A 12,946-nucleotide genomic window follows, 5' to 3' on the forward strand; every position below is an offset into this window, starting at 1 on the left:
TTGAATTTTTGGCTTTGACAGACACACTAAGCTTTGGCTCATCCTCCAGAGGACCACCATCGAGTGCTATCCCAGTTTTCCTCCTAGTAGCCAGCTGTGGCTTCTGAGACAGAGGGGACTTCTCTAGCTTTCAACCATAGTTGGTTACCTACCCTGAAGAGGAGTCTTTAAGCACAGATTGCTGGGAGGTGTAAAGGGTATGGAAAGGTAAGGCAAGAAATCCAGAGTCCAGAATGCCTGAGGCCTGACATGGCTCAGGGTAGAACTGAACACAAGGAACTGGCTACCTGTGATGACAGGAAGCCATTGATAACCTCAGGAGGGACAATGAATGAATAGGGTCACCAGACCACAGCACTTCTGAGTCAGAACTGCTGGGAGGAGTACCCCATCTCCTTGATGACCCACTGACCTATCTGTGGGTATCTGAGGCCATGGAGTAGGATGCAGCTCCTATCCTGGGTCAGCCTCAAAGGGCCAAGTCACTCCAGTCCACGGCAGAGTCCAGCCTGAAGAGCAGGACCTGATAGGTTTCTGGCCTAGGGAGAGTACGGTGGCCCCACAGACCCTCCTTATGTTCCACCATGGTACACATGGTACATTGTGCTGGCTGAAAGTCCAGTGCCCAGTGTGCCAGGACAGCCAAGGCCTGCAGCTCCACTGTCCAACACTGGGGAAGTTGGGCAGGAAAGTGGAGCTTCTAGCCCTGAGCTGCTTCCACTTCTTATAGCAGAGCCCACTGGCCCAGGCACGTAAGTTAAGGGGGATCATCTCAGAGCTACAGACAAGAAAGGAACTAACCCCTGCAAAGGCTGCAGGTAGGGCACAGGGAAAGCTAGGGAAGTCCCTAGGGGAAAATGGCATCCTTGTAGGACTGGGTCTATCCCCTGAGCCTAGAGCAGTGTGCTACTTGGGCCTAGGCTTAGGCTGATTTAGCTACAACTGGCTCCAGGCTCCAGCACCCTGAAGCTATGACTCCCCACTGGGCAGACCCTGCGAAGGCCCAGGGTGCCCAGCACGACCCTGCCCAGGACCAGGTAAGCAGACATGGTCATGATGGCCTCTGATCCAGCCCAGCCACCAGCTTACGTCACCATTCACTGCCACCTGAGAGTAGAAGTCATTTGATGGCTGAGATACATAAATCATGAGACAGAAATAGAGACAGAATCCCTCACATCAGAGGTCAGTGTGAGTAGGGGCTTGAGGTAGTTTCTACAGAGTCATGTCCTATCTCTAGGGGCAAAATAAGGACAGGGAAGGACCATGCCCACTGTCCCTATCCAGACATGGCCCTTGAGGGGACCACTACTTCCCTATACAGTGTTTATACAGGGGATTTGAAGTGTGCCTGTTTCAGAATCCCTAAGTTGAGCTATGCCTCTTTCAAGAGACAATTATTACTCTGAAGTAAATAACATGGAGGAACTTTCAGAGGTGATGGAGAATGCTGTGGGAGAAGAGGAGTCTTCACAAATGCTATGGTTCATGCTGCATCCATACCACCTCCAAGCAGAACTGCATGACCATACGTCATATGTAATGTCCTGGCCCCAGCAACACATGTGGTGTATGGTTCCAGGTTGGCAGGTCATCTCCCAGATCCTACGCACTGGCTGACAGTGCCTCCAAGCTCATCAGAGAGACTTCTCCAGACATGACCCAACTGCAGTTAAGTCTGAGCCACTGAATCAGTCCTCACCTGACATCCCACCCTCAGACATGGGGGTCTCACCCAGTATGGGAAGAAAAGGGCAGATACACTGCCTCACAGTCCCTCACCTCCACAGTCCACTTCTCTGGGCTCCTCATCTGGCAACACCCACCTCCCTGAACACAGCAAACTACCACTGTGTAAGTCCTCACCGAACAGCTTGCCACTTCTTCCCTGGGCTCCATCCCTGATCACTAAGGTGGCAATCTCTCCAGAATAACCCAGTGCCACCTCACTCTCTTCCAGTTACCCTAAAGTCACTCACCTGTCTTTTTTTTGGGGGGGGGGAGCAGGGGTTGAGACAAGGTTTTACTTATAGCCCTTGCTGTCCTAGAACTTACTCTGTAAACCAGGCTGGACTTGAACTCAGAGATTCACCAGCCTCTGCCTCCCAAGTGCTAGGATTAAAGGTGTGCGACACCACTGCCCAGCTTCACTTGCCTGTCTTTGTGTACGGTGTCCCTGCAGGAGCAGTTCTACCAGGGCTCCCTCTGAACTGGTAGCCATAGCCCCAGTTCCTCCAGGGAGGGCCCAGCAGAACACAACTAGCTGTGGCCGAGCTGCTGCCCTCAGACTCGTAGTTATTCTGAGAGGTTGATGAAGGGAGGCACAGGTTCAACCCCACTCCAGCTTCACAGACTCCTGGGCTGAGATCAGGAGGAGGCGCCCCACCCCTGCAGGGAGAGGCTGACAGGTTTTACTGCTTTTGTTCAAATTACGATCACTTGGAAGGAGCCCTCGGAGCAGCACAATGGATGTCGTAAACCTGCCTCAAGAAGACAGAAGATGGAGCCTACACTGTAGGGTGGCAAGGCTGAGGTGAACACGTGACTCTGACCAGGATGGGGCACTGGTGGCAGCCCCGAGCGGGGCTCATTTTGTCATTGGAAAGCACAAAGCAGAATGGGTAAGTCAGAGTGGCTGTGTCCCGCTCAGGACTTCAAGAAGGGGCGACAGCCCCACCCATGTGCATTGTTGGCCTGGACTCTGTAGCACATGCTACCCATTCTGACGCCTCAGCCACCTGACCAAATGCTACACCTAGCTTTAAGCACAGGTAATCCCTGCTTCCGGGGAAGTGGTGATGTGACCCTGTGCCCAAAGAGATTCAAGTCTATCTTCCCTCCAAGGCAGTGCAGCCTTGACTGCTCTGATTCCACTGTCTGGCTCTGGAGTGCTTGAGCATAACCCAGGGACTCAGTGACACCCAGGCCAGACCTGAGGGCCTCAGCCACACAGGATGGGTACAGCAGTGGCCTGCCTGGTGTCTGGAAGAGCCCTACCAGTCTTTCCTCAAACTGCAGCCCCTCCTTTGACTGTTCCTGTAATGAGGCAGGGTTTCTACAGCCCGGAGTCTGCAGAGACGGGCATCCTGGCTGAAGGCTGAGCGGCCTCAGCCCTGTCAGCACTCTCCCGCACATTTCCCAGTTTGAAATGTAGGGGGCGGTGAGAAATACACCCCAGGTTCAGCAGCCCTCAGTGACTCCTTGGGATGTGAGAGTCTGGTGGGATGTGCTGAGAAGGGAGAAGCTCATTGGATATTAGTGGTTTACAAGCCAACAATTGGAAGTTAACTTTGAGGTACTGGAGGGACGGCTCGGCAGCTGAGAGCAGCACTTCCTGCTTTGCCGAGGACCTGGGTTTGGTTCACAGACCCACACTGTGTGGCTCACAGCCACTCGTAACTCCATCTCTAGTGGATCCAAAGGCCTCTTCTGGCCTCTGCAGGCACCTAGAAACACATGGTACACATAAACTCATATACAACCATACACACACACACACACACACACACACACACACACAAATAAATAAATAAAATTTTTTAAGAAGAAAGAAAATAAAAACCTTTTAAAGTTACTCAAAGACAATCATCATATAATCAGCTATATACCCTGTGCAAGGTGCTAGGGTACTTTTCTGGCAGGTACTGTTTTCTGGTGGGATCTGAACCTGACCCTCAAGACCTGTTCTCCCACAGAAGCATCCTCACCTACTCCAGCTGCCATGACTGGGGAGAAGACAGTGCTGTTCTCTCCTTATCACATCCTAGTCTCCTGTAAATGCTCAACGACTCTCTTACACCACATCACAGCCAGATCCTCCCTGGTTCCACTGCAGGGGGCACCTCACCTCTACAGTTTCTTCACCAGACCCTTCACCTGCCTGGGGCTCCTCAAGCATACTTAGGCTTCTACTCCAGGGCCTTCCTATGGCCACCCTTCGGCAGAGTTTACATATGCCTACCCTGCCACACTGTGTAGACTACACCTGCCTGGCCCTTCGGCTTCTCCCCTCACTCACTACCCATGAGGTTTCTCCACACACAGTACTCAGAACGTTCTCAAGTACCCATGCCCAGCAGGTGTGAAAGTTGCCAAGCACCAGAAGCAGGGATGCACCTGAGCTGACAGGACCAGCGTGATGGGGGCTGGAGGCTTATCCAGCCTGTGAGGTGAGAGCTGTCAGGGCGGCCATGCGTTTGTTGTCAGAGGACTCTGAGCTGTGTGCTACTGTGACATTCACTGAACAGTTGCTGAAGGAGGAGGAGCAAAGAAATGAGTGATTCCTTTTTCATATCTGTACCTGGGAAAGACTGCAGGACAATGGGGAGACCACATGGAAGGCTGTCCCGGGGCTACCAGAGCTCCTGAAGGTGCTCCAGACACCAAGATGGAGGGTTTAGGCAGGGCACTCAGACAACAACTCCTTTCTTCTTCTTCTTTTTTGTTTGTTTGTTTGTTTTTTGTTTTTCAAGACAGGGTTTCTCTGTGTCATCCTGGCTGTCCTGGAACTCGCTCCATAGACCAGGCTGGCCTCAAACTCACAGAGATCCACCTGTCTCTGCCTCCCGAGTGCTGGGATTAAAGGTGTGCACACCGCCTGGCCGACAACAGCTCCTAACTGCTGTGGGATGGTCTGTATGTCAAATTACTCTGATTGGCCAATAAATAAAACATTGATTGGCCAGTGGCCAGGCAGGAAGGATAGGCGGGACTAACAGAGAGGAGAAAAGAAAGAACAGGAAGGCAGAAGGAGTCACTGCCAGCCACCGCCAGGACAAGCAGCATATGAAGATGCCAGTAAGCCACGAGCCACGTGGCAAGGTATAGATTTATGGAAATGGATTAATTTAAGCTATAAGAACAGTTAACAAGAAGCCTGCCACGGCTATACAGTTTATAAGCAATATAAGTCTCTGTGTTTACTTGGTTGGGTCTGAGCAGCTGTGGGACTGGTGGGTGACAGAGATTTGTCCTGACTGTGGACAAGGCAGGAAAACTCTAGCTACACCTAACATTACCAAGATACTTAGGGAACTTTGGGCCAAACTGCCCTGTGGAGGAAGGACCCTGGGATGTGTGTGTTTGGGGGATGGAGGGACATGAAGGTCTTGGACCCAGCCTACTCTCCCTGAAGCCAGAGCCTGGCAGGTAAGTTCTATGGCTTCTTTGAGCCTCGAGACCTCAGCTGGAGAACGGGGGTAATATCAGAAATTCAACTCCACCTTACAGACTAGCTTGGTCTCCAGTCTGCATCACACCAGCAGTGGTCCGCTCAGCTCCACTGTGGCTACTGCAACCTCCTCTGTTCCTGGTCCTAGACAATGGCTACACTTGCTGGGCATAGGCACTTCCAGAACATTCTTAGTACTGGGTATAAGGAGGCCGACTGGCATTTTTACATATAGAAATTGTTCTCATTTCTTTTTCATAAAGGAAGCCTCTAAGCCCAGCTTTGCAGGAGACACATCATCACACCCTTGGCTGTGAGCAACCAAATTAAGAAAATCACTTTCTGACTAATTTTATGGCATTAACAAACATCTAATGGCATAGTGGGAAGGTGGTGCCTAGCTTTTTGGATGAAAGCTATTAAGGATGATGAGCAATAACTGGGAAATTTTCTGAGGATAAATCTTAGCAAAATTAACCTACTTTAAAATACAGTTTACAGGCTGGAGGTGTAGTTTAGTAGAGGAATGCTTGCCTAGCATGTACAATGCCCTGAATTCAATTCCTAGTACTACAAATTAATTAATTTTTTTTAAAAAGTACAGTGTGAAGCTGGGTGTTGTAGAACAGAATATTTGACTGCTTGTTTGTGTTGCAGAATAATTGTTGCCGGGCGGTGGTGGCACACACCTTTAATCCCAGCACTCGGGAGGCAGAGGCAGGCGGATCTCTGTGAGTTCAAGGCCAGCCTGGTCTACAAAGCGAGTTCCAGGAAAGGAGCAAAGCTACCAAAAAAAATGGTTTAACTATGTAAAGATTTGTTGCTGTTTCACTTTGCCTGCATAAGGCACCTGATTTGTCTAATAAAAAGCTGAATGGCCAATAGGCAAGCAGAGGAAGGATAGGCGGGGCTGGCGGGCAGAGAGAAAGGGGGAACTGGCTAGCTAGCAGGGGGCCAGCAAGCAAGACACCAAGGAAGCAGGAAAGCAGGAGGAAGGAGAAAAGCAGGATGGGCAGTATGTAGATTAGGTAAATGAGCCTTGGGGCAGCATATAGATTAATACAGTGGGTTAATTTAAATGAAAAAAGCTGGCTAAAAACAAGTCTAAACCAAGGCAGAGCAGTCATAATTAATAGTAAGTCTCTGTATCATGATTTGGGGGCTGGTGGTCCAAGAAAGCCTGCTACAATTGGATATGGTGGAGCATGCCTTCAATCTTAGCACCAGGGAAGCAGGTGAATCTGTAAATTTAAGGCTAGTCTACTTAACTGGGTTCCAGGACAGTGAGGGCTACATAGTGAGACCTTATCTCAAAACAAAACAGCCTACAAAGCTGGATTGGAGATACATACTGATGTCACTCAGCATGATGATGCTGTGGGGCAAGGAGAGGACAGGTTGGGGGAGGAAGCATTCATACACACACACACACACACACACACACACACACCAGTGCAGCAAAGCCAGAGGTACACACAAATGCAGTGAGCACTCAGGATCCCCTGAGAAGCCAGAGGGGCACCTGAGTAATGTCTACAGATATTCATGAATGCATAAACCACAGAATATAAAGACAGATACATAGGCCAAGGAAAAACAACAGGTACAGTACCCCACTGTTGATACAAATGTAAACTATTTTTATATTCCTGTTTAAGATAATTTGTATATTGATACAAATACAGAACTATATTTGTTATAATGTACACATATTTCTATTCTTATTTGAAATATTTGTATATTGATACAAATGTAGATTTTTATCTGTCATACTGTATGTATGTTCTACTTCTGTTTAGGATATTCTGTATAATTGATATATATTTAAGATTATTGTCATATTGCACTATACATTCCTACCTCTGTTATAAATATCTTGTGTATTGTCACAATTTTGAAGTCATCGTCCTTTACTGTACATTTGCTTATAGACTGTTTACCTTGTTTACATGAAGCCTTAGTCCTTAGGTTATTTAGTTAGATAAGACTTATAGATTTATAGTCACCTGTGCTTGTCACCTCTATAGTTATGTTAGTTAGGTTATCCAGATTTACAGATACATAGGTTGGATGGACAGGTAATCTTCAAACACTTCATAGACCTAGAGAATATAGCATTTAAATAACTTAGAATTCTGTTGACGTGAGACACAATTGCTCCTGGCAGCACCAATCTGATCCCGAGAGAACGCTGGGCTTCTAAGACATTTCCATTTGGAAGTTTGTCTTCTTGGCACAAAATGGCCTATTGGGTAAAGAACTGCCCTCACCTCAACTGCTGACAATACTAGTGCTGTCCTTCTGGACAAGCAGGACACAAGGAAAAGTGACTTCTGAACTCTGCCACAACAGGGTAAGATGGTCTTTCAGAATTCCTGCTTCTGAAAATGGTCTGTCAGATACTCTAGGCCTGTAGCCAATTTGAATGCACCAACAATGTTGAGAAACATTAGGTGATTGTCCAGGCTGCCAGCTGTCTCTGTCTATTCTTGCAAGATCCCCAAAAGTTGCTTACATGCATCTTCCATTTCTCAGGTGCCATTATATTCCTTCTCAGGTCTTTGATGGGATTGAAGACTAGCAGTTATATATATAATTATTATATATATTATATATATATATATATATATATATATATATATAATCTTAGATAGAATATTAAGTATTAGATTAGGTTCTTTAGGATAGGTCACCTTTTGGAATGATCTTTATAACATGCCATTTACCTATGCTCTACACTTCTCTGGATTTTAGTATGTGTCTCTTGCTTGATATTGTTTGCATTGGTTGTAGTTCCATCTTATCTAGGTCATTATCCCTCATTACTCCTGGATAATATTTGATAACCATTTCTTTGTATATAGTCTTGTATTAGGTTAGAACCTTATTTAGACAAAAGAGGGAGATGTACTGGGTAGCCATTCCAGCTTTGATCTGGAAGTTCCAACCCCCATTGAGGCTTTGGTAGCTGTCACACCTACGAGGTGGGGCCAAGAGAGGACTCTGAAGACCTGAGGTCCAGATGCGCCAGCTCTCTTGGTTCCTGGACCATGGACGCTGGAGGTAGACCAAGCAAAGTTCTCCAGAGAACACTGCTGGACTGTGCCACACCTTTCCCAGACCCTGTTACCTATCCCTTCACTTGTGAGTTACCTCATAAAATAAACTTCCCTTTTAACTACGTGGAGTGGCCTTAATAATTTCACCAATACCCCACTATACACAAAAGCCAGAGAGAGCCACGTGATCTAGATAAGGCATATAGCCCCATTCATATACCACCCACATCCACAGATACATGCAACAGACATCCAAACATACACACCTGCTGATAAGACTGGGCATTGATTGTCTTTTGCTGTTTGCCTGGAGCTCAGCTCCCACCTGAACCCATAGGACAAATGGACATGAGGTCCCTTGTGGAGATAGCTTGCAGGTGTCAAGACTCACAGTGGCACTCTGGAGCAGGAAATTCTACACAGGAGGACCCTAGAGATCTGTCAATGCAAGTCAGGTCTAATATGCCTGCACATGCTAGGGCCTGTCTGTGCAGGCCTAGGCTCTATGTACAGGCTCCAAAGCCCTCCTGGGTCTGTTGCTCAGATGAGAACCCTACAGCTAGCCATACTGTGGACCAGTTGGTTCCCTTCCTGCCACCATCTGTCACTCCAATGCAGCTGCCACAGGGGACTAAGCTACAAGCATCTGGAAAGTTAATTGTAGGCTTTTTAAGAAAACATTAAAAAAGCAAGGTCTATGGAGAATGCTTGCATGATGATTGTGGACTTGGAAGCACAAAAGTAGCCTGGTAGCTCAGAGTAGTGATGCCCCAGATACTCCAGGGATCACAGGTCTGTCTGTTTTACCACAAGCAGGCCAGAGATTACCTGTTATCTAACTTGGATTAGCTGTAGAACCTCTGCCTAATACTTTAGTGTAACACAGGGCCACAGGAGTCTGCTCCAAGGTGTAGTCTTCTGCCTACCCATGGGATGCTTCAGACCTCTGGAAATTTAGATGACAGAGATGGGGCTCGAATTTATCCCTCTGCCCAGGTGCTGGCCCAGATATGGGTAGCTTGACTCCAGTTCTGGCTGTTTCAGCCCCCACAGTTTCTAGTACTGCCAGCAGGATCTCCTGTGGCTACTAGAGCCCTCTACAAAGTAGGCTTTGGTCTGAGTTCTTAGCAGCTTACTCCCCAGTGTCCAACACAGCCCTGGGCACAGTGCCATTCTCAGGAGCATCAGGTCATTGTATGGGGCAGGGTAACAGAGAAGGCAGGACCATCATACCTGGTCATCTACTGCCACTCTCAAGGCCTGCTCTTCTCAGTGCTCAGATGTTAACAAGGCTGCCCAGGGTTTCACCCTGCAAAGAAGGGTGTAAATCTCCCTATAAAAGGTCCCCTTAGGTGCTCAGCTGCAGGAACCACAGACCCTAAGATCAAAGGCCCAAATACTGGACTTTTTCAGCCAAACCCAGGCTGAAAATGGAGCAAGTCTGATGAGCCCTGGCCTTCTGTATCCTCAGGTACACATGGAAGAGTTTGGGTTAGGAGAGTGAGAGTGCAGACAGAGAAGACGCTAGGCCCCCCTCCAGCCAAGCAGGTATCCCCACTCTTGCTCTGGCCTCTGAAAGGTCCACTGAGCTGCTGACCCATCCCAATTCCTTCCTTGCTTTCTTTCCAGTCCCAGGAATCCCAGTGTAGATACCAGGATGGAGGGGGCTACTCCTGTAGACCCCACAGGGTAACTAATGGGTTAATTACATACCCCATAAAAAGCCACTGTGATTTAGAGAGTGAGCCAGGCGGCGACTGGCAGTAAATCAGGGCTGCAGGGATGAGGCAGGTGGAGTCCCAGCCCCAGCCCTCCAATGAGCCAAAACGGCAGTAAATCTGCAGAAATGGCTTTTATGAAGCTCGGGGTTTTATGATGTCATTAATGTTTCTCCTGATACTTAAAGGAAAATGAAGTAAGTCACGAGGAGGTGCCAGGGCTGCTCTGGTTGGTGCGAGGCCCCTCCACAAACTCAGGTATATGAGGGAATTGCTCGCACCTGAGGTCATGCCCCTACTAGATTTCAACAAGCAGGCGTCAAGTCCCCCCAGGGATTTACACAGCATGAGTTTATTGAATGCCATCCTGCCCCAATGGGGCTCTCCATGGGCCACACATTCATCCCCACAATCTCTCCACACAGGAGTAGCTCTGGACTTCTCAGTGTCCAGTAGAAGCCCAAGCCCCTTCAGCAGGTAGATGGGGCTGGGTGCTGGAGTATGGATGCTCACACCACAGGCATCTTTGACACCAAAGACTCCAGTTCCCTAACCAGACCCAGAGGCAGCAGCCTGCTCAACTTATTAGCAGCAGCCTGGCTCCCTACTTCCTGGCACCCTGATCACCTACACAGGGACCCACTTCAGATTCCTGGCCAAAGTCCTGGAGACCCCTCAGTGTGTCACTGAGTAGCAAACTCCCCATGAATCTCAGCCCAGCGGCAAGTCCACCCTGTGCCTGCCCAGCAGCTGTTGAGATCAGAACCAACCAGGATTCTGAAGGGGAAGATTCCAGGGTGGTAGGGCCCTCTAGGCACTGGAGCTGCCAGGCAGCTGAGGCTGAGGGACGGCCCTGAGGCAAGAACAAAGACAGCAGGGAAGGAGGGGCTGGAGACTTACTGAGTAGCCTCTCCCGGAAACCGCCTGTGCAGAGCTCTGTGGGAAAAAGTAGGAAGACAGTCAGTGACAGGCTAGGTCACAGCCAACTGCCCCCAGCAGACAGGCCAGCAGACCCTAGGGGCCGTAGGGCCCCACTGGGAAGGGGGAGAACAGGGCTGAGCATAGTCTTCTGCACCAGAGAGCTTCTGGAGCCTTCTTTGAAGCACTGGTCTCCCTTCTGGATTAGCCAGGCCAGCAGTTATCGCAACAGCTCTGGGCTAGCCCAGGAGATGGGTCCAACCTAATAAAGGTGGCCCCACAGAGATGCTCTTAAACTATCCACAGCTCATTCAGGACTAGGATGCTAAAGCTGTTCCCCAAAGTGCAGCAGGAAGACCCTTCTGGAGGAGGGTGATAGCGTGGGCCCTAGAGGCCGGGTGGCTTGAGGGTTAGCCAACAACCATGGTGGAGGTTGGCATGAGAACCCAGGAGCACTAGAAAGGTTCTTTCTATCTGCTTTAAGAACCACCAGAACATAGCCAGCTGCACCTCAAGTTGCCAGGGATTCCACAGCCCCAAAGATGGGCCGTGTACCCGGTTCAGCCACGTGTGTGCACATGCAGCAGCAGCTGTGGCAGGAAGGGGTGCAGACCGAGTGTGAGGCTACAGCAGAGCGCACAGTGAGGGCTGCATGGCAGGGGGACCCCGTGATGACTTGTGACAGTAAGACGGGGGAACAGAGAGTAGAGGGCACAAAGGAGAGTCAGCGAAGGAAATGAAATGGAAGCTAGCAGGCCAAGCTGCAATCCTCCCTTCGTTCAGAGCAATCCCTGATATCCTTTCCTACAGACTACTGACAGGGCCAGGCCTAGGGTCATTGCTTGGAGGGTGGAGCTCACCCAATCCTACCCCTGGCTGGATCCCACCTGCCAGCCAAAGGCAGCTGATGGGGTGGGGGTGGGGCATAATTGGTGAGTTCTCAGCTTCATGTCGAGCTGTGTTCAGAATGCAGCTTCATTCATCCTGGGCTGCAATTAGAGTGCTAACTAGGGCAGCCCTGCGGCCCCAGACAATTACCAGCCTATTTTCCCATCTTGCGGCAACAAGATCAGGAGCCTGGCAATTATGCCTCCCTCTGCGGCAGCAGGCTGCACCCCCAATCCCCTATTTAAATGATAATGAGACACGACTCATTCAATTTAGTCCTTCAAAAAAATGTACCACCCTGAGGCCACTTCAGGAGCTGGGCAGGGTTGGTGTCAGTGGCCACCTCCTCAGTCACCAACTCAGTGGTGGCCCCTATGCCTCATTTTGACTCACCCACTAGGCCAGCCCTGTGACAGGCTCCAGACCCCTCCCACCTGGCTTTGTGGCTGACTATCATCTCAGAGGCCTGGTACCCAGGGGCCTTTCTCAGGGACACTGATATATCCCCAATTCAGATGACTGCATGTGCACCCCTACCCTGCACCACCAGCCCCAGGTACCTCAGGACCCATGCCAAGATGTGCAGTTACCCACTCTGCTTTGGGCAAGGTTAGCCCGTTTCAGACATGGCTTGACATCTATAGATTCAGAGACATTTGTGGAGTCATTTCTACCCAGGCATCACTGCAGGATGCTGGTATAGTATCTGCTCTAGGGCACAAGGAAGCCCATCTTAAGGTACAGGGCCAGTTCTCAGGCTGCTACGATGTGCGCTATGAGATACTTAATATTCTAGATGGGTTCCTGCCAGCTCCTAACTGCTGTCCTTCATTTAAAACCCTCCTACTGGTGAGGTCCTAATTTGTGAAAAACAGCTTTGGAGAAGGCAAACTGCTAATTGCTCATGAGCAGCCTCCATGTAAACTGCCAGGCATGGTCAAAGCCCTGCGACTCCTGCAGGAGGTCACCAGGATTATCAGTGATGGGTACTCACATCGCTCAGCTGGTCCCGGGAGCTGCTATGCTGAGAGCTGGAAGCTTCAAGGACACTGTCGTCGTCACTGTTCCGGTCACCCCCTCTGGCCATGGTGACCTTCATCTGGGGATAGAGAGAGAAAGTCTCAGGTAAATGTGCACTGACCAGTGAGACTGTATGACCAGATACCCTCCCCATGAAAGCCACTGGAACTAGG

At 49.6% G+C, this 12,946-nt stretch overlaps 1 protein-coding gene across 14 annotated transcripts in view; it reads right to left on the bottom strand.

The window, feature by feature from the left end:
* Nucleotides 1-12,946, bottom strand: part of Fbrsl1 (fibrosin like 1) — a 91,541-nt gene that overhangs the window by 47,446 nt on the left and 31,149 nt on the right. For 11 of the 14 annotated variants that reach the window (XM_076561194.1, XM_042268140.2, XM_076561193.1 and 8 more), the window contains exons 3-4: nt 12,748-12,852; nt 10,848-10,883 (exon numbers count right to left, since the gene is read on the bottom strand). In XM_076561194.1, coding sequence (XP_076417309.1) covers nt 10,848-10,883; nt 12,748-12,852 — 141 coding nt within the window. The remainder of the gene's footprint in view (nt 1-10,847; nt 10,884-12,747; nt 12,853-12,946) is intronic. The other 3 variants (XM_042268143.2, XM_076561192.1, XM_042268142.2) reach the window with 1 other exon arrangement.

This window comes from Peromyscus maniculatus, chromosome 23, assembly GCF_049852395.1.
Source record: "Peromyscus maniculatus bairdii isolate BWxNUB_F1_BW_parent chromosome 23, HU_Pman_BW_mat_3.1, whole genome shotgun sequence".
Lineage (NCBI taxonomy): Eukaryota > Metazoa > Chordata > Mammalia > Rodentia > Cricetidae > Peromyscus > Peromyscus maniculatus.